The following is an 18,997-nucleotide window of genomic DNA, read 5'->3' as shown; positions in this document are numbered from 1 at the left end:
GCTGGTGTTGCGTGTACGTGCGCAGGTTAATTGCATTATGTTTTGTCGATCTCATCGAGAAATGGATAGGGTACACGCATGCTAGCTCGATCGCGAAGTCGCGATCCGCCTTTTGTGCTGCTGATGCTAGCAACTCGGTCGATGCGCGCACCGGCCTCGCCGACGCGCCGCGCGCGCATCGCAATTTCCAGCCCGTGACAGCCTTCGTCGCCATGCATATCACCTCGGTTTTTGTCGCGCCGTGCCGTGCGCGGGGGCACTCGCCAGGCTAGGTGTCAACCGTTCGAGATGGGCGCACTCACGACGGATTACACGTACGCGCACGCGCAACGGCGCAAATTAAGCCAGCCCGCCCACGGCGGCGGATGCCGTTGCCTTGCCGCGACCAAATATAAACACTTCGCGTCACCTAGCTAGCTGATGATTCTTCTCCCATTTTTAGGATAAATGTTGTTCTAGCGTGGCGAGCTACGACCATACACCTAAATGTGTACTCGCTCTTTCTCAAAATATAATAATTTCTTACTGTATGATATGGATCTCTGATAGACTTACGACCAGGAACTGCCAGAACAATAGATGATACCCTCTTCACTAGAGAGGGGATGAAGCGGCCTTACACCTTATCGGTATCACCAAGTGCAGTACGCTAAAAGAATTTAGAGCCTTATAACTGCTTGGGTGGGTTACCAGTAGCTTGAGCCTCGACACCAAGAGACCGTTTAGTTGTTTAAAACCGGTGGAAGAAACTAGCCACAACGACTGGCAACCCTAAGAAGGAATTGCATACGTTGATCCTCCTTATCATTTGGAAAATATGGTAGGAGTGAAACCGATGGATATTTTTAGCACAAGGAGACCATAACGTCGTATCTTCTCGTGAAAATAAAGGAAGAAGGCAGTGTGTGGGCTTTGGCAGGCCTGCGTGAGCTTATACCACACCTTGTATAGTGTATTGTTTTTTCGGGAATGCTAGGGGACGGGATACCGTCCCCCAACGGGATACCGTCCCCCAACGGGATAGCTCCTCTTCGCAACGCGATTCTTATCCAAACACTCACTCGCCGCCGCCACCGTCCCCCGCCGCTGCGGCGCCCGTCCCCCGTCGCCTCCGCCGCCGCCGCCGTCGCGCCCATCCCCCGTCGACGCCGCCGCCGTCATGTAGCGCCCGTTCCGTCGTGGCGCCTAGCGGGAAAACTATCTCTTAAAAACCCTATTTGCGAAATCCGTTTATTTGCTTGTTGTCTAGTGTCTGTGCCATCTCAGATCTCAAATCCCCGATCTATCGTTGAGTTCAATCCCGAATCCAAATCCTTCCCAAATCAAATCCCTCCGCAAAAGTCTATTTCGCCTCCCTCGGGTTCGATGGGCCGAATCCCTCTCGGCCCATCTTCCCCTCCCTCCCCGGCTCTCTCTCTCTCTCTCGCTCTGCCCGTGCGCTGCGCACGCGTGCGCGTGAGCCGCGCCGAGCCGAGCGCCCTCCGCCCTCGCTGTCGTTTCCCGCCGACGTCGCCAGAACCGCCGCGCCGCCCGTTGCTTCCCGCGCGCGCGCGCCATGGTGGCCGACCGGCCAGTCGCCGCCGCCGTCAGCGCCTGCCGCGCCTGCCGCCCGTGTCGTCGCCCCGCTCCAAATCGCCCGGCCGTCATCGTCGTCGTCATCGCCTTGGCCCCGCCCCTCCTCGCGCGTGCTTCCAAGGGATGGAGGCAGAGCTTCCCCCCCTCTGCCGCATCGCCCTCTCTCCCTCCTCCTTTTCCCCAAAGTGGCAAGGGGGCAAGCCCCCCTTTTCTCTCCCTCTTTTTCCCTTTTTCCTCCCGCCGGCGTCATCCTCCGCCTCTGTCGCCGTTTTGGCCGCGAGCTCCGAGCGCCAGCTCGCGCCTTGACCGCCCAAGGTCGGTTTCCAAACCGACATCGTCGTCCTATAAACCAAGGCGCCCTCCCATCGATTCCTCCTCCCGTTTCGCTTGCCGCCACCGCGCCATTGCCGCCCCTCTGTCTCGCCTCCGCCGTTCATCGCCAAGCACCGGGAGAGCCGGTGCATTCGTGGACGCGGAAGGGGACTCCGGGCACTCGTCTTCTTCCTCTTCCCCGGCCCGAGGCCGGAGAGATCACTCCCGCGCCGTCGGCCTCTCGTCACTGCGCCCCATCACCCCCGCACGGTAGTGCCTCCCTCCGTTCTCCCTCCTCGTTCCATCTCCTCCCCTTAGACTCGGGTAGTAGCACGAGTAGCCTCCCCGTAGCTAGCTGGCGCCGCCCCGACCGTTGCCGCCGTCGCCGCCCGTGCTCCGTAGCACCCGCTCGTCGCCGGCCTCGCTCGGCGTAGCTCCGCCCAATCCGACGCTAGCAACGGACTCCCGGAGTCGCGTAGATGCTCTAGCTCACCCGAATCGGTCTCCCGTCGCGCCATCGCCGTTTCCCCCTTCTCCCGCCGCCGGTTGCCGCCACCGCAATCCACCGCCGTCGAGCATCCCCCGGCGAATCCGAGCCGTTGGCTCGTCTCCCCTCGTCCTGTGCAACTTCCCGGTGTGCTCGCTTTCGCCTGTATCGCCGTGGTTCGCTCCGCCGCTCGCCGCTGTCGTCCGCCGTCCGTTCCGGCCGGCGTCGTCGTCTACCTCCCGCCGACCCGCGTGGCAGCCACGTAGGCGCCACGTCGGCGCCACCTTGGCCGCGACCGGGTCAAGCAGACCCCGGTCCGCCGCTTCCCTCTGCCCCCTCGCGCGCGCGGTCCACCGCGAGCCGTGAGGCTGCGCGTGGGCCCACCGCACCGCGTCCTCCGCGAACCGCGCGCATGCGCCGCGCCTCCCTCCCCAAACCCTAGCACGCCCCGCGTGCACCTCGCTCACGGTGAGCCGAGTCGCCGACAAGCGGGTCCCACTCGGGACCACGCGGGATGGACACGGCCCACCGGCCCTCTCTCTCCCCTCCCCGCCCGCGCGCGCGCTTTGGGCCACCTTCTTGGGCCGGCCGGCCCATTAAGCTCGGCCGAGCCGCCCCTTTCTCTCGGGCCGTGCCCTAGCCGCCCGAGGAAAGTCTAATTTCCCTCCCTCCTTATTTTCTTTTCTTTTCTTTTTCAAAAAGGATTTAAATAAACCCTTTTCCTTTAGACCAAAATCCAATAATCTTAGAAATTCAATATCTTCCCAACCGTAAGTCCGTTTGACTCCGTTCAACTTCCAAAATTCCTCAAATCTCGAGATCTATCTAATGGCACGCTTAGAGGTCAATAATAGGGCTTTATTTTCACCGTTTGCTGAGTTGTTCCGTTTCGCGTGTAGTTTTGGAGCCCGAAGACCCGCAGTGCGAGGATTTCGAGGATCAAGCTCAAGATCTCGAGCGAGGCAAGCCACCTTTGAACATCTTGAGCCTATATTTGAACTTAATTATGTTGCTTGAAAAATATTATGCATTGATAGGATCGCACTTAATCTGCTTGTCCCGTCTGCAAGGCAGATTGGCAGACCTACCTAATTTGTTGTATTTGACCCTCCCATTGTAATTGTTATACCATGCTCCCTTGTACCCACCTAGTCGCGCCTCGGTAATCGTGCACTCTGCACGGGTATCGATGGTCGCCTTCAAACTTAAAATCTGAGAAACATCTTGGGTAAAACTTGGGTTTTACAAAAGACTTGGAAAACCCGACACCTGGGTCGGTGCTTGCGAACTAAATGAATTTCCAAAACCGCGGACCGGGGAACGTACCGGGTGTACGGTTTCCCGCTCTTGCACTTAAGGACCGTTTCCTTGGAATTTCATCCGAACATAAGACAAGTACGACCACATGGGTGGAATGGGACACCCCTGGCTGAGTAACTAGCTTATCGGGGGAGCCATGATGCTAAGAGACATGTGGATTCGCCGGGGTGGTGTCGGGGAGGACCCCTGGGCTTCCTGGCACAGTATGGTCTGGGACCTAATCTGGTGTTGGTCTGGGACCCCTCTCGTTGGCATATGGCGAACCTGTGTCGGCTTTCGAAATGCCTTGTCATGAAAGCCTTAAGGTCTCTAGTCGTGGCCATTCTGCACGAACTGGATGATCCGGGTTAGTAATGTCGTGTGGGTAAAGTGTACCCCCTCTGCAGAGGTTGTTAAAACTGTTCGAACAGCCGTGCCCACGGTCATGGGCGGATGTGAGGTGATTCCTAGCGTAGTTTTGTTTGACTACTGCCTTGTGAAATTTGCTGTTGTGGAATGGGTTTGATGTTTGGAAAATCTGCGGCTGATGGGATCAGCCAGGTCCGGGAGGCCGTTTAAAAGCTGTTGGCCGGGAGCCAATCTTAATCAATTCAAAAGACTGATACATTGCACATACTCCGACCGGACGAGACGCACTGTCTCACCCGTGTCGTTTGAGAAGCACTCCCTTAGTTGTTTCAGAAAAGAGCTCAAATAAAATCAATTGCAAAAACAACAGCCTTCCCTTGAAGCCTGCATTAACCACCTAAGTTTCCCTGGCTTGCTGAGTACGAAAGTACTCACCCTTGCTCTATATAAATAATCCCCCCCAGTTGCTGAAAAAGATGAAGCGGATCCCGCTGACGAGGAGTTCTTCCAGGAGCAAGCCGGCTACGATGAGTTTTAGGGTTTCGGCCTAGTTCCCAAGTCGCGCTTGTGATGTTTGGTCCAAGTCTGGCTTCCGTTCCCTTTTGTAATGCAGTTGTGAGCTCGAGATCTGTCCGCAGCCCAACATGACTGTACTCCTACTCTATAATAAAGAGACCTCTGTTGCTGTGATATTCTGTCTTCCTGTGATACTAGCACTGTTTCCTGGGACTGGTATCGGTTAACAGGTTAATTTGGAGCGTCACGGGCTAGTTCCGCTCAGGACTAGTTCGGGGCGTGACACGTCGCCGCCGCGCCCATCCCCCACCGCCGCCGCGCCCGTCCCCCGCTACCGCCGCCGTCACCGCGCCCGTCCTCTGCCGCCGCCGTCGCCGTCCTCGTCTACAAGGGATGGCTGCAGGGGGCGACCGCGCGTGTCGGGTTGCTCCTCCCCAAACGGGATGCCCAGCTATATCTAGTAGGGAATCACCTAATACCTGGTAGGTATCATCCGATACCTCACAAGTATCACGTGATACATGGTAGAAATCGTTTGATACCTCGCGAGTATCACACGATACGTGGTAGAAATCGTCTGATACATGACAGACATCGCATGATACCTCGTAAGTATCACACGATACGTGGTTGAAATCATTTGATACCTGACAGGTTTCACATGATACCTTGCGAGTATCACGCGATACGTGGTAGAAAATCGCATGATACCTGATAAGTATCACATGATACTTGTAGGTATCACCTGAAACGTGTGTAGAATTGTTTGATACCTGATAGGTATCACACCTGATACCTACTCGGGATCATCCTGTTGTGTAGAATCGTCTGATACCTGATAGGTATCACACCTGATACCTACTCGGGATCATCCCGTTCGAAAATGGGATTCCGTTATATAGCAGCCCCCCTGTTTTTTTGGGCACTTGCCTTTTCTTTGCTCTTAGGGGTGTATTTTTCTCCCGCTATATTTAATTAAAAGGCACACTCTCATGCTGGTTTTCCCTTAAAAAAGACAAGCATATGTCCATATACATATATAAAAATTGTTATATTTTAGAACGGAGATAATACAATTTTTGATTAATTTGTGAAGTTGTGTATCTCAACTGGTTATGTTACTTATGGTGGAAATAACCCAACCAATTTTAAGTTCTAAACTTGATACAGCTGCTTATGTTTATGACTAAGTATCCATACGTACACATCGACAGCGAGACGTCTATGATGACTCTATTAATTTTAAGATATATCGATCTAGTTTTTTTAAGATGCTTATAGTTTATAGGAACGAGACGAGAGTACCCATGTTACGCGCGCGTGTAGTTGTAGTGTTTCTTAAAAAAAATATATTAACTTATCTATCGTTCGGCTCACTGTACCACTTGCGAAGCTGAAACATTGTCGAGCCATTGCGCGTTGCCCGGCCCACTACTTACAGTGGCCTCGTCAGGCCATCTCGTGATGGGCCGTGGCCTCTCAGCCCAACAACAGCCCGCTTGAATTGACGAGTTCGCCGGCCACGCACGCGTCCCCATGGCCTCCTCCAATTCCACCTCCTCCGCTCGCCGTCGCGCCGCGCGCGCTCCGCCTCCTCCTAATTTGGGCGACCTCTCCGGCGTCTCCGCTCCCCTCCCCTCCAATGGCCTCCACGCCCCCTCCATCTCCACCCACCCCACCAATGCGGCAACCCCAAATCCCTCGCCACCAGGAGCTAGCATCGTCGTCGTCGTCCGCCCCGCAATGCAGCCCGCGAGTCCGGTCTCCGGTGACGCGGGCCCCGTGGCGGAGGCGGTACCTCCACGCGGTGCCCCCCAGGTCCTCGTGCGCCGGCGTTCCGTGCCCTTCTCCCCCGACTCTCCGCTCGCCCCCGGCAGCCGCGGGGGCGGCGAGAGGAGGTCCACGTTCCGGGAGGACGTCAGCCATGCCGCCGCCGAGACGTACCTCGTCACGCGCCTCGCCTTCATCCTCCTCCGATACCTCGGGTAACGTAATCTGATACTGTACCGATCGCCATTCGGCAACACGCCCTCGTCGTCTTTGGTCTCACTCCTCCTCACGGACATACCAATAATGACCTATAAGAAATTAGGAAATCCCCATTGTTAAAACAGATTGTTGCATCAAAGCACCTTGCATTTTCAACTAATTCACTTGGATGGCAAGCTAACTCTAGCACTGATGAACTGAATTTTATTATCTTGTGAAGTCATGCTTCAAAACGCCTAATATACATTGCGTTATCTTCCCACCAAAATCTCCAAAAAAAAAAAATCCAAATGCATATACAATATATTTTCATCTTTGCTGTATAGATGTCCCTGATGTTCTTTCTATTTTTCCAGGGTAGGCTACCGGTGGATTTCTCAGCTCGCTGCCCTCATAATATATGCAATTTTACTTATGCCCGGTTTCATAAGAGGTAGATAAAAAAAAGAAAATCATGTTTACCTTTGGCCTCGTTGACCTTACCTTTTATTACAGATTTCTATGTTGAACATGATGGTTAGTCAATGTTATGATTGTACCAATAAGTGTTCTGGCAAATTAGCTCTTCTTGGTTCCCTTTTTACGGAATTGAAAGCATGGCCATGATTGTACATCTACCAACTAATTTATTATTTATTGATTGCCAGTTGGGTATTATTATTTCTTTTCAAGACAAGTTTTGAGGAGCGTGATCTATGGGGATCAACCAAGAAATAGGTATAGAAACTATCTGCTATATAAACGGAAGAATCTGATTTTGGACTTTGCTAGAGACTCAATTTCACACTATACAGGTTGGATCTTTACATACCAAGAGACCCCAAAAAACCCAGTCCAGTTGTTGCATTTGTTACTGGTGGTGCATGGATCATTGGGTGAGTAAAATTCTTCTGATGATGTATTATAAGGGTCTTCTGCCATGATTTGCCCTTTTGATGACCTCAGTTATATCTAGTTACAAGGCGTGGGGTGCTCTTCTTGGAAGGAGGTTAGCAGAGCGAGGAATTATAGTTGCATGCATTGATTACAGGTGCTCATACTTTGCATGGATTCCTCATATATGATTCTTATAATTCTTTTTTGGTAGATTTTTTTTTACTGATAAGAATTTACTGATTGATCGATTTCTTTTTGCTTGCTTGATGATATATAAAAGCATATGTTTTGCAGGAATTTTCCTCAAGGAACAATAAGTGACATGGTTAGCGATGCTTCTGATGGGATTTCATTTGTTTGTGAGACTGTTGGTGCCTATGGAGGAGATCCTAATCAGTAAGTGATACTTTATCAAATCACAACACCCTAATAAAGTTACTACTGAAAAAAAGTTTCATGTATACATGAAGTTTTTCTAAACGGTTTTCTTGAATGAACAATGTACATGATTTGAATGATTATATTTGAAGTCCATGCTGGTGGTTATTGAATGAGGACAAGCACATAGAAGTTTTTTTAAAAGGTTTTCTGGGCATGCTTCTGTTCCGACATAAATTGTGTAAGATATAGAAATATGTGTCTTATTGAATGGAAAGCTAAAATGCACAGTATATGTTATACTTGCATCTAGACTTAACCACATTCATTTCTGGAACTGATGACTGTATTATTCCCATGCATCCTAATAATTTCGTAGTTTTCCATTATTCTTGCTTTGTATTTTTTTACTGATGATTTTAGTGAAAGACTTACCATTCATCGTGTTAAATCCTGCAGGATATACTTAATGGGTCAATCAGCAGGAGCACATATCGCAGCATGCGCTCTTTTGGAACAAGCGGCTAAAGAATCTAGGGGAGAGCAGATTTCATGGAGTGTTACTCAAATAAAAGCATACTTTGGTTTGTCTGGAGGGTGGGATAGCTTTATCATCTAATTTTGATTGATTATATGTCTGTATGGTTATCATCATTATTAAAGAATTGCTTCTCCTGAGTCTTGATTAGTTTTCTATACCATGCACGTTTTGGTCTAATATAAAACACTAAACCTGCTATCATGGCAACATCGCATGATTTCTTTATGTGTTCATTTAAGTGATCTTCTATTGATTCTACTCCTGTGTTAGTCTGATTTTGATTGTGAAGAAAGTCGGATTTTGGCAATTGTTTAGTTTACATGATGATTGACTTATAAACTCCGATGTTGTGAAACTGGGGCTAGTCCTGCTAAAAAGCAATAGATATCTACCATTTGGTGTTTTGAGTGCTTGTTTTAGATTTGTACCTCATGAAGTGTTTTAGTAGCTGAGAAAACATATGGTGCCTTTTAGAATTTTGAACCAACTTCTGCAGTCTCACTTTGGCATTTGGATGCAACAGAATGTGTAATGAGATACTAAATAATCAGAGCTAGTGATTCTATGTTTACATGACATATATTCTCATTGCTCAAATTGCTGTTTGCAGATACAACATTGAAAATTTGGTTGATCATTTCCATGAACGTGGTCTTTACCGTTCAATATTTCTCAGGTAACAGTGTAACTGTACTTTTGATATGGAAGTGTTGCTTCTACTTTCCTTAATTCTTAATTAGAACTATACAAAACTCAGGAACTTATGAAATGCCTTTTCAGCATAATGGAGGGAAAGAAATCATTGCCACATTTCTCTCCAGAAACTGTTGCCAAGAAATTATGTCCTGAAACAATAGCTCTTCTTCCTCAGATTGTGCTTTTGCATGGAACGGATGATTATTCTATACCATTTTCTGCTAGGTATAATTATATTTTATTTCCAGGGGAATTAATAATTCTCTACTAGGTTTGATTATCTTTTCTGTTATGTTGTTTTGGGGTTCCTCTCTTTTACAAGATATATGCGTCAAATTAAAACGTCAAGTTCCATACAAGCTGTCTTTCTGGACATATTATTGTAGGCAAACACTGCCTATTACTTATTAATTTCTCACTTCTATTTTTATATGCTTCTACATTCTGTAGGCGCGTGTTTGGTTTTGGGACTATGTGGGATGGGATGACACAATCCCTGATTTTAGGGATGGAGTGATCCTACTTGCTTGTTTGGTTTATAGGATGGAATGATCCCAATTTTTTGTTTGGTAGAAGGGATGGGGTAGGGATGTGATGAACAGCGTTTGCACCACGTTACTCCCAGCGAGAAAAGGTCTCGCAGCTCGCAGCTTGCAGAGGAAGGAGCGGTGATCGGCGGCGCGGGCGGAAGGAGGAGCGGCGCGACATCGGAGACAATGACGATGTGGACGTGGTGGCCGGAGCTAGAGGCATCGGTCCACGGCGACGAGGTCGGAGGCGCGGCTGGTTCCGGCAAGCCCCGACCTCAAGGAGGCCAGATCCGGTGGCCCCCGACCTCTAGGCAACCTGATTCGGCAGCGCGGATGCGGCGAGGAGGTCGGGGGGGGGGGGTGCGTGGCTTGGACCGGCCTCCAGGCAGAGGAGGAGGTCAGGGCGCGTGGTGACAGCCCGCCATCGCCGCCAGCTATAGCTGCTCCCGACGGCGATGCACACGACGCGCGGTGAAGTGGCGCAACTCACGCTGTGCGCTCGTCCCAGGTGGGACAAGCTCGTCCGACCGATTTTGCTGGATGGCTTGGTCCCGGATCTAAGAGGAATATTCCTCTCCATGGACCTACCCCTCACTCACCACTAAACCAAACACCCCTAAAAGTGGGTTTGCCCCATCCCATCCTTGCAACCAAACACTACCTAGGTGTTACACCGTTATTTGATCCATCTTTCTATACAAGTTAATCCATTCATGTTGTATGTTCAAGCTGCTAAGAACTCTTTAACTCCGTATATCACATATGCAGTGAAACTTTTGCGGGTGTCCTTAAACAAGCTGGTGCTAAAGCCAAGTTACTACTCTATGAAGGGAAAACACATACTGATGTATTTTTACAGGTTAGTCATTTTGAATATGAAGGCTGGAATAGTTACACCAGGATTCAGGATGGCCCTCTGTGCACAAATTTGCTGGGGAACCCTAACATATCGTTCCGTTGTAGGATCCACTAAGGGGTGGCAGGGACAAACTGGTTGAAGACGTTATTTCTGTTATCCATGCTGATGATGCAGATGCACGTGAGAAGGATGCATTGGCACCTATCCCAGGCCGGCTGGTTTCTGAGTGGCAAATAAAGCTGGCACACCGAATTAGTCCCTTCTGAAGAGGTATCAGTTGTTTACCTTTTTTTCACAGAAGTTGTTTAACGTATTTGATCTGCCGTGCAGTCAAATAAATTTCTTCGTTTAGCTTTGGTGCTCACGGGCATCTTATTATTGATCTTGCATCCTAATGTGATAGTATCTACTTGTGATAGGGCTGCATACGGATAGGTTCCAGGCCACATTGACCTGTTGCTAAATGTGCATGCACAATTAAGCTGCGCTTCAGAAGATTTGTTAATGCTGAACCGGACAAACTAGGTTTGAACAATGAACATGCCTTTGGAACACGTTGAAAATTCCTTTCCCCCTCCCTCGTCTCTCCTGAGCCCTGAGCTGCGCCTGCGAGCTGTGGAGCAGGGTTTACATTACCAGCACGGTTACCGGTCTTATCCCAGGATACGGTAGTAGAAAAACCACGATAACCTTCTTAAATTCAAATAAACTTAAAAAATAATTTGAATTTTTGATGAATTTTGCATGGTTTTTACGGTTATCGCGCGGTAACCGTGCTTACCGCTGGGGTGCGGTAACCCTAGCCCCGGCGATTTGAGAAACCCTGCTGTGGAGACCACAGGAACAGCAACATGCTACAGCTAGGAACGAAGGAGAAGAGGTGAATTTAAGCGTGATTTGATCTTCTCAAGAGAGGCAGAGGCCATAAGACCAGACCAGCAACAGTACTAAGCTCGAGAGGAGACAGATGTAGAGTAGCTGTGGCCTGTGTGTGTGTCTCTCTCTCTCTCCTAGCGGTAGCATGTTGTAGCACTGGCACTAGCCGGGGACGACGACGACGACGATGAGGTCGCTAGTACGGTGTGTCGCGTCGTCACCTGGACCCGGCCACTCCGGCGCTGCAGGGCGCTGCTTCCGTCGCCACGCACCGTCGCCGTCGGCACCGGTCGGTCGGCCCCCTCCGCGGTCAAAGCTGCAGCTTTCGCTTTGGATTTTACCCCCCTTTGGGCCCCGCTTTGCATTGCCACCGATCCCGAGGAAAGCAAAAACTGTGCTGGTTCAGCAGCCAGCCTCTCCTCTCCTCTTTTCTTTGCCTCCTCTCGTCTTTCTCCTCTGAACCCTGCAGCCTTCGCGCTTTAGTTTGGATCTGTGCAGCGATCGATTTGAAAGAAAGAACCAAACACAGAAAAGCAATGTGTTGCATGATCGGAATGAACCGGTTTGTGAGAGAGGTAAAATGTGCATTCTCTGAAGATTAAGGCCCTGTTTAGATCCATTTGAAATAACAAATGGCAAATGGCAAAAGTTTTGGTATTGCAAAAGTACTAGTTGGTATTTAGATGCATCCTAAACTTTTTCCATTCTAGCACTAAAGTGAGAGAGAGAAAGAAAGAGGGAGCGGTCCCAAAGCACTTTTTGGCACAATTTGCTACTATGGACTAGCAAATGCCAATTGCCAAATTGCCAAGTTTTGTTACTAGTGTTTAGATCCAAAATGGCAAAAAGTACTTCAAAATGGCAAAACTTTTGCCATTTTGGAGGATCTAAACAGGGCTTAAGAAAAAGAACTCTGAAACTCTGAAATGGTTGGTACATTTAACATTCTCTGATGAATATCAATGTACTATACTACCATTCGGCATTCGAGTTTACTTGTAGCTTTGTGATCGTGTTCGTTGCTTGAGGCAGTACGGTTAGACAAAGCTGCATGTCCATGTGTTTTGTGTATTTTAAGGAAGAATCTTACTTGTGGGTTGTATCATTTCAGCTTGTGCAAAGAAAAGATGAAAGATTCCTAATTATAGTTTTGAGCTATATGTCATTCATGACGAGTATTGAAAGATTGCTGATTAGGAACGGAGCCCAATCCAATTGCAGAAGCCGTTGACATCACAGGGAATGCAAATGTGGTGCGGTGCTGCACTCATGTCGTCTAAGTTTGTTGGGAACTAATGGCCATTTCCAAAGTATCATATACATTAAGAATCATGATTGTTAGGTAGCTTTTTCTAACCTGTTCTCTGTTTTTCAGAGATCATACCCAATTCGTCTGTTAACCATAACATCGAAATATAATTACTACACTTCACTGCAACCTCATCAGTGCATCATCATCCACTCAGATAATCACTAGCACACTAATTAATCCCCAGTTCCCCACCACTGATAAAAGCCAAACCATCAAAACCAGGTACGCCTTCTCTCCTGTCACTCTCTTCTCAGTTCTCAATTATCTTATCTGCCATAAATCTCTCTAGCCTTGTCCCACCGCCGCAGCCTGCATTCCTGCCTACCATTTCCTCATTAGAAAAAAACAAAGAGAAAGTTCACAAGAACCCAACCCCAGCAGCACACTCTCCATCGCTAGCTCTCTCTCTTCTTTTTGTTCGCTCGGTTTTGGTGTGTTCTGCTCACCAGCCACTCCTTCACTACAAAAGCCTGCTTCTGCAGGGACAGATAACACTAGAAGTAAAGCATACTACACACATATACAAGCACAGTTCAGCTGCACACACATTTTCTGAATACAACCTCTTCTCACACAACCCAGCTGCACAAGCACAACGCTAGCTCAGTGAAGGAGCAGTGTGCTCTTTGCCTCTTTGCTTTGCTTTGCTTGCTGCTAAGAAGCTAGGCTTGGCTAACTCAAGCTATGAGAACCATCACAGCAAGAAACCCCCATGATTCCCTCTCCTTCTCTAGGAGGCATTTCAAGTGGCCGGTTCTTGGCAAGAGCTACAGCCATGGCGCCACGAGAGGGGAGGAGGATTACATGAAGAGCTCGGAAGCTGAAGAGGAGGAGGATGAGGCGACAATGGCGTTCTCCTCTGTCTGTCCGAGTTTCCATTCTGAGGACTTCGTTTCTCCTCCCAAGAAGCCGCCGCGGCAGCAGCATCCTCAGCAGCAGCATCCGCCGCAGCGTAGGAAGGTCCGCACGGCCGTGTCGCGCCTGCGCTCGGCGCTGGCGGCGGCCGTGACGGGGCGGCACCGGCAGGTCGGCCTCGGCGCGCGGCTCACCGGCACGCTCTACGGCCACCGGCGCGGCCACGTGCACCTCGCGTTCCAGCTCGACCCGCGCGCGTGCCCGGCGCTGCTGCTGGAGCTCGCCGCGCCCACCGCCGCGCTGGTGCGCGAGATGGCCTCGGGCCTTGTGCGCATCGCGCTCGAGTGCGAGCGCGCCAAGGGCGGCCCCGCCCCCGCCCTGCCCACCGCGACGGGCGGCGGGAAGAGGCTGCTCGAGGAGACGGTGTGGCGCGCGTACTGCAACGGCAAGAGCTGCGGCTACGCGGTGCGCCGCGAGTGCGGCGCCGCCGACTGGCGCGTGCTGCGCGCGCTGGAGCCGGTGTCCATGGGCGCCGGCGTCATACCCGCCGCCAGCTGCGGCGGCGGCGAGGGCGACGTCATGTACATGCGCGCGCGGTTCGAGCGGGTGGTGGGCTCGCGCGACTCGGAGGCATTCTACATGATGAACCCGGACAGCACAAGCACCAGCAGCAACAGCAACAGTGGCGGTCCTGAGCTCAGTGTCTACCTCCTCCGGGTTTAACGGAGCCATGTCTGATTTTTTTTTCTCTCTCTGTTCCTTGTTCTTTGCCCATGTCATCTCATCATCACTGGAAATGGATTAGGAAGTTGCTGTTTAGACTTTAGATGAATGTTCATGGTGGTTTAGTGTTGATTATGCATAGTGTTAGGTCATGGACTCGTGGTGATAAGAGAGTCATGCTGCTGTCAGACTGTAATGACTCTATAGATGAAGGATTAGTGCTCTGGCAAATCAAGTACTCTCTGGTGTGGTTTCTAAATGCAAGTGGTAGAATAGTGGTACATTACTGCGTTTATTGTAATAATCAATAAAGAAACTCTTTAATTTTCTTTCCCAGTAGTTTTTGTCCTTTGCCATGACGTTTAGAGTGCAGGAAGAATCATGTGTGGCATCTAATGTGCGAGAAAAAAAAAAGAAGACCTAAATTATGCCACATCAAATAAAAAATAAAATAAAATTATTCTGGTATGATCCGTATTATAAAATGGTGTGGGGGTGATCAAATACGTGTGTGTTAGTTAATTGGCGCGCTATTTTCTTGCCTTTGGATTTTAAGATATAAACGTTTTATTCGTAAATTATTCTTGATTACTTAGTTCATCTGGCTTCAGCTTATCCATCGTTGTTTAACTGAGCATAGGCTAAGTGTTGGTTTACCGTTCTTTTCTACCAACAACACCAAAATTTACACGACTCTCATTTCTTTCTCTTTTTTTTAATCAAAAGGCTAACATTTGTATGTAACTACAAATTTGGAGAAAAAAACTAAACAAATGGTATGGAACCAATGACGAATTCTAAACACAGCAGAATGACAGTTTTCTAGTTTTTTTTCCCCTCTCTCAAAAGACTCGCAAATGCTTTACTGTGGGCCCTGTACTAGAGTTTTCTTTTGGTACGATACTCCATCCAAAATATAGCAATACGGAATATACAATCGGACGGAAGTACATCTATTCAGCAATACCGGTGCACAGTCATCGTGCCAAAGGCCTGAATTAAGGTCACTAGGATGTTGAGAAAAACAATGAATTAGAAGTTTGGTTGAAATTTGAACGATGTAACGAAAAAATTAGAAGTTTATGTGTGTAGAAAAGTTTTGATGTGATGGAAAAGTTAAAAGTTTGAAGGAAGTTTGGAACTAAACGAGACCGAAGCAAACTGCAAACGAGATGCTGGCATACTCCATTCAGCTGTGTAATGCAATGGGAGAATTTACTATTTGTCACTCTATCAAGGGTGTGTTTAGTTCACGTCAAAATTAAAAGTTTAATTGAAATTGTAACAATGTGACGGAAAAGTTGAAAGTTTACGTGTGTACAGAATTTTTAATGTGATGGAAAAATTGAAAGTTTGAAGAAAAATTTGAGAACTAAACCACGCCCAAAGACGGTGATGAAAAAGGGATGGAACAGACATGCTTCAGGTTTTTATTTCCGCAGTGATTAATTAGCACCCGACCAGAGGCATCGAGGATCCAGACCACACTGGCGTGGTGTCATGTTCTTGAATCTTTGATGCTGTCTCTCTCGAGAGTACTTAGATTAATTTCAGTTCCATCAAATGATATGATGTGGATTGTGGATCATGAAGTCACCGACACATTAGTCAGTGTAGGGCTAGTTACTTCCGTACTACTACTCCTACTAGCAGATGTGCGTAGTCAAAACTGAAACGAATGCAAGAAAACGGTGGAAAAAATTCACGAGAAACCTTGGTGAACACTTTAACATTTCACTCCGGAATGCAAAGGCAAAGGAGCACAGTACAAGTGTACAACACTAGTACTAGCAGTACTGCTACTAATCAAAGTGTTTTTGCAAAGCAGTAATCAGTGAGTGAATGACACTAGTGAAGGAGTAGATTGAGGTTGGAGTATGCAGTGATTGAAAGTCTGAAAAACGAGCAAGGACATGAGATGAGATGCGGTCCCTCTCTTGTGGGCTTGTGGGGAAGACGAGAGGGGAGGAGGTAGGCTAGGCACGCAATGGCTAGTCGCATTTTATTTGTCATCCCGAGGCAACCGATGGCACAGATTGCAGAGCCTTGCCTCCCATGCATTTCTCTACAGCTATCCCCAACACCCTAGTACAGGCTACTCCAGCCATCTGCACCGGTGCCAGTAGATCCGCAGAAGCAGCGGCGGCAGCTGCAAATCAATGCGGAAACGCCGGAAAGCAACAATTTTGCTTACAACACGGCAACACGTACAGACCCCAGCTCTGAGTGGCTGTTTGGTTTCCAGGGACTTATTCTTAAGTCCCTGTCACATCGGATGTTTGGACACTAATTTAGAGTATTAAATATACACTAATTATAAAACATATTCTATAAGCTTAGACTAATTCGCGTGACGAATCTTTTGAGTCTAATTACGCTATGATTTTGACAATGTGATGCTACAGTAAACTTTTGATAATTATGGATTAATTAGGCTTAAAAAATCCGTCTTGCGGATTAGCTCTCATTTATGAAATTAGTTTTTTTATTAGTCCATATTTAATACTCTAAATTAGCGTCCAAACATCCGATGTGACATGGGCTAAAAAGTTTTAGCCCCATCTAAACACCCCCTCAGAAATTTTCTGCTGTTTTTGCTCCTGGTAGTTGTAGTAGTATACTAGTACTCCAGTACGTAGACTACGGTGTACTAGTCGTAGATTGTATACTTTGGGATGAACCCCATCATTGTATTATCATCGCCAATCGCCTCCACTACGCTACTCCTAGATACATACAGCTTTCGCCCCCTTTTCACGGTCCTCGATAAAGAGCAGCCGTGCACAGCCGCTGCCTGGGCCGCGATGCGAGTGTCTGATGAGGAGGTCTCTCTCCGTCTCGTCCCGTTGCTCTCGCGGTCTCGCCTCGCTCGTCTACTCGTCCCGTTAAATTGCTTTGCGAGATTTCCTTTCGTGTGCGACCAATGCTCCGGTGCAATTTACTTGTAGTATTATACTACAACTAGAATTAATCTTGACCGTTTATTTTGAAGGGTAGATTAGTAATCTTCTAATACATATTAAGGATAATTTTGGCAGGGACTGATTAGGGGTAATTTTGGCTTGATTGCATCAGGCACGACGCGGCCACCACATCTTAGGCCGATCTATTATCCCGTTTCCATATATTATCATGTTTTCACGAGATTTCTTTTTTTCAACGCGTTCCACTGTAGTTTTTTTTTCCATCTATTAATCCTTTTTCGATCTATATATCATGTTTTGACGCGATTTCTTTTTCTCCGATTCATATGCCCTTGTAGTTCCGCCGGTAGCCCAGAGCCCCTGACTGGCACTAATTAACGTCTCTCTCTGAGTCCTCAGTAAAATAATAGGGTGTCAGATTTATTGGCGGTGGTCTTTATTATTGATGATGGCTTCAGCTATGTTGCTGTTCATCGTGAACTGTCGATGCTGCTGGTGCCCCTTGACTTATCAATTGTTATGGTATAACTAAATTAAAGTATAATTTGCAATTTATGTGAAAAATCTTCAGTATGGAAAATTGTGTTTGTTTGATTCCCGCTCCATGGTTATCTGTCTCTGCCCAGCCGGATGCCCCTTGACTTATAAAGTACAATTTTATCCCAATTTCGAGCCAAACATCAAAGAAGGCATGAGCAAGCATGTAAAGCACGGTTGAAGTCAGATAAAATCATGACTTCTAAAATTGCACAATATAATTCAAGGTCCCAACTTATGTACAAAGATTACAACTTTATCCCAGATTTCAAGCCAACATCAAAGAACGCACAAAGGTAATATGGGACAGCACTCCTTTGGACCTTGCTTTGCACTCCTTGGACCTCGCTTTGCATCTGGTTTGCCTCTAATTTCTGATAATTGAGAACAAAACATTCAACCACACCATTCAACACGGAATGGGGCAAAAACTGATCTGCATGAGAGTAAATGAAAGAACAGGACGTTACGTCGTTACCTCCTGTGTGATGGGATGAAAGAAGGCTGATCCGCAACCTCCTCACCGGCATCTAGTCGCGGATCTGCCACCATTTTGCCCAACCACCGCCGCTCGGCCACGGCAGGGATGACCTGAGGCAGCGATGGCGGGGACGGAAGGACGAACGGCGCAGGAGACTGAGAGGACGAAGCTTGGGCGCTGGTGGATCGTGCAGGTCTTGCACGCGGAGTCGGCGCCGCCCTCGAGCTCCTTCCGATTGACGCCTCTGGGGACTGGGATCGGGGACGAGAGGAGGCAGCAGGGACGGGGAACGATGGGGACACGTGGGAACGAGGAGTTTGTCCAGACTCCAGAGGAGAAGCGAGCGGCGGCGGCTGCGATTGGGGGAGGAGGCCGGCGTCGTCCAGACGAGAAGTGAAGCGGCAGAGGCAGTGGCGGTGGCGGCGGAAGCGAGGCGGCGGCGCGACGCCGGTTGATCGAGGGGAGGGCGAGCGGCCGGCAACGTAGAGGGGGGTAGGGTTAAAAGAAAAGGATGAAAGTACTATTTTACCCATGAGCGCTTATTTTTCTTTGGACAATAATGACCCTCCACACTTCTAGTACTATAAATTGAGGTGGAGTATAAAAAGATCTGAGCCTTTGGATATAACTAGATCTACGGATCAGATTGATTTCTACTGCAAGTAGAAAGTACGGAGCGGCACTCTTCGTGTGCGACACAACGGAGAGAAGCCAAGCCGCGGCAGCCATGTGACGCCGCAAATCTGCGATGCCAAAGTGAGGGTCTTGCTTTGATAGGAGTAAGTGTAGAGCAAAGCGCAGTTGGTAGCGCGACCCAATTCATGTTCGAGTCTGAGGTGTGATTTGAGGCTCCTGGGCCGGA

At 48.6% G+C, this 18,997-nt stretch overlaps 2 protein-coding genes and 1 non-coding gene across 6 annotated transcripts; 2 read left to right on the top strand and 1 right to left on the bottom strand.

The window, feature by feature from the left end:
• The first annotated feature begins 6,094 nt into the window (after nucleotides 1-6,094).
• On the top strand, nucleotides 6,095-12,615 carry LOC4339700 (probable isoprenylcysteine alpha-carbonyl methylesterase ICME). 4 transcript variants are annotated; one of them, NM_001420907.1, is made up of 12 exons: nucleotides 6,095-6,543; nucleotides 6,904-6,980; nucleotides 7,195-7,264; nucleotides 7,342-7,422; nucleotides 7,503-7,577; nucleotides 7,718-7,819; nucleotides 8,261-8,398; nucleotides 8,953-9,018; nucleotides 9,123-9,263; nucleotides 10,337-10,427; nucleotides 10,532-10,697; nucleotides 12,415-12,615. In NM_001420907.1, the coding sequence occupies exons 1-11, from the start codon at nucleotides 6,302-6,304 to the stop codon at nucleotides 10,691-10,693; spliced, it is 1,245 nt and encodes a 414-aa protein (NP_001407836.1). In that variant the 5' UTR covers nucleotides 6,095-6,301; the 3' UTR covers nucleotides 10,694-10,697; nucleotides 12,415-12,615. The 4 variants fall into 4 exon arrangements, with proteins under 4 accessions (NP_001407836.1, XP_015639667.2, XP_066166386.1 ...); XM_015784181.3 differs by lacking the exon at nucleotides 12,415-12,615 and adding an exon at nucleotides 10,847-11,156; XM_066310289.1 differs by lacking the exons at nucleotides 9,123-9,263; nucleotides 12,415-12,615 and adding an exon at nucleotides 10,847-11,156.
• Nucleotides 12,616-13,111: 496 nt separating this feature from the next.
• On the top strand, nucleotides 13,112-14,529 carry LOC4339699 (protein MIZU-KUSSEI 1). Its single transcript, XM_015784186.3, has one exon. It carries the CDS (start codon nucleotides 13,300-13,302, stop codon nucleotides 14,191-14,193), a length of 894 nt encoding a protein of 297 aa, XP_015639672.1. The 5' UTR covers nucleotides 13,112-13,299; the 3' UTR covers nucleotides 14,194-14,529.
• A 3,292-nt stretch (nucleotides 14,530-17,821) lies between these two features.
• LOC9266881 (uncharacterized) lies at nucleotides 17,822-18,607 on the bottom strand. The gene is made up of 2 exons (XR_010741221.1): nucleotides 18,133-18,607; nucleotides 17,822-18,028 (listed from the first exon to the last, which is right to left on the bottom strand). It is a non-coding gene; the product is annotated as an uncharacterized protein (transcript).
• Between the last annotated feature and the right edge of the window lie 390 nt (nucleotides 18,608-18,997).

Source organism: Oryza sativa, chromosome 5, assembly GCF_034140825.1.
Source record: "Oryza sativa Japonica Group chromosome 5, ASM3414082v1".
NCBI lineage: Eukaryota > Viridiplantae > Streptophyta > Magnoliopsida > Poales > Poaceae > Oryza > Oryza sativa.
Note: the sequence above shows the minus strand (reverse complement) of the source record. Positions and strands in the feature narration are given on the sequence as shown.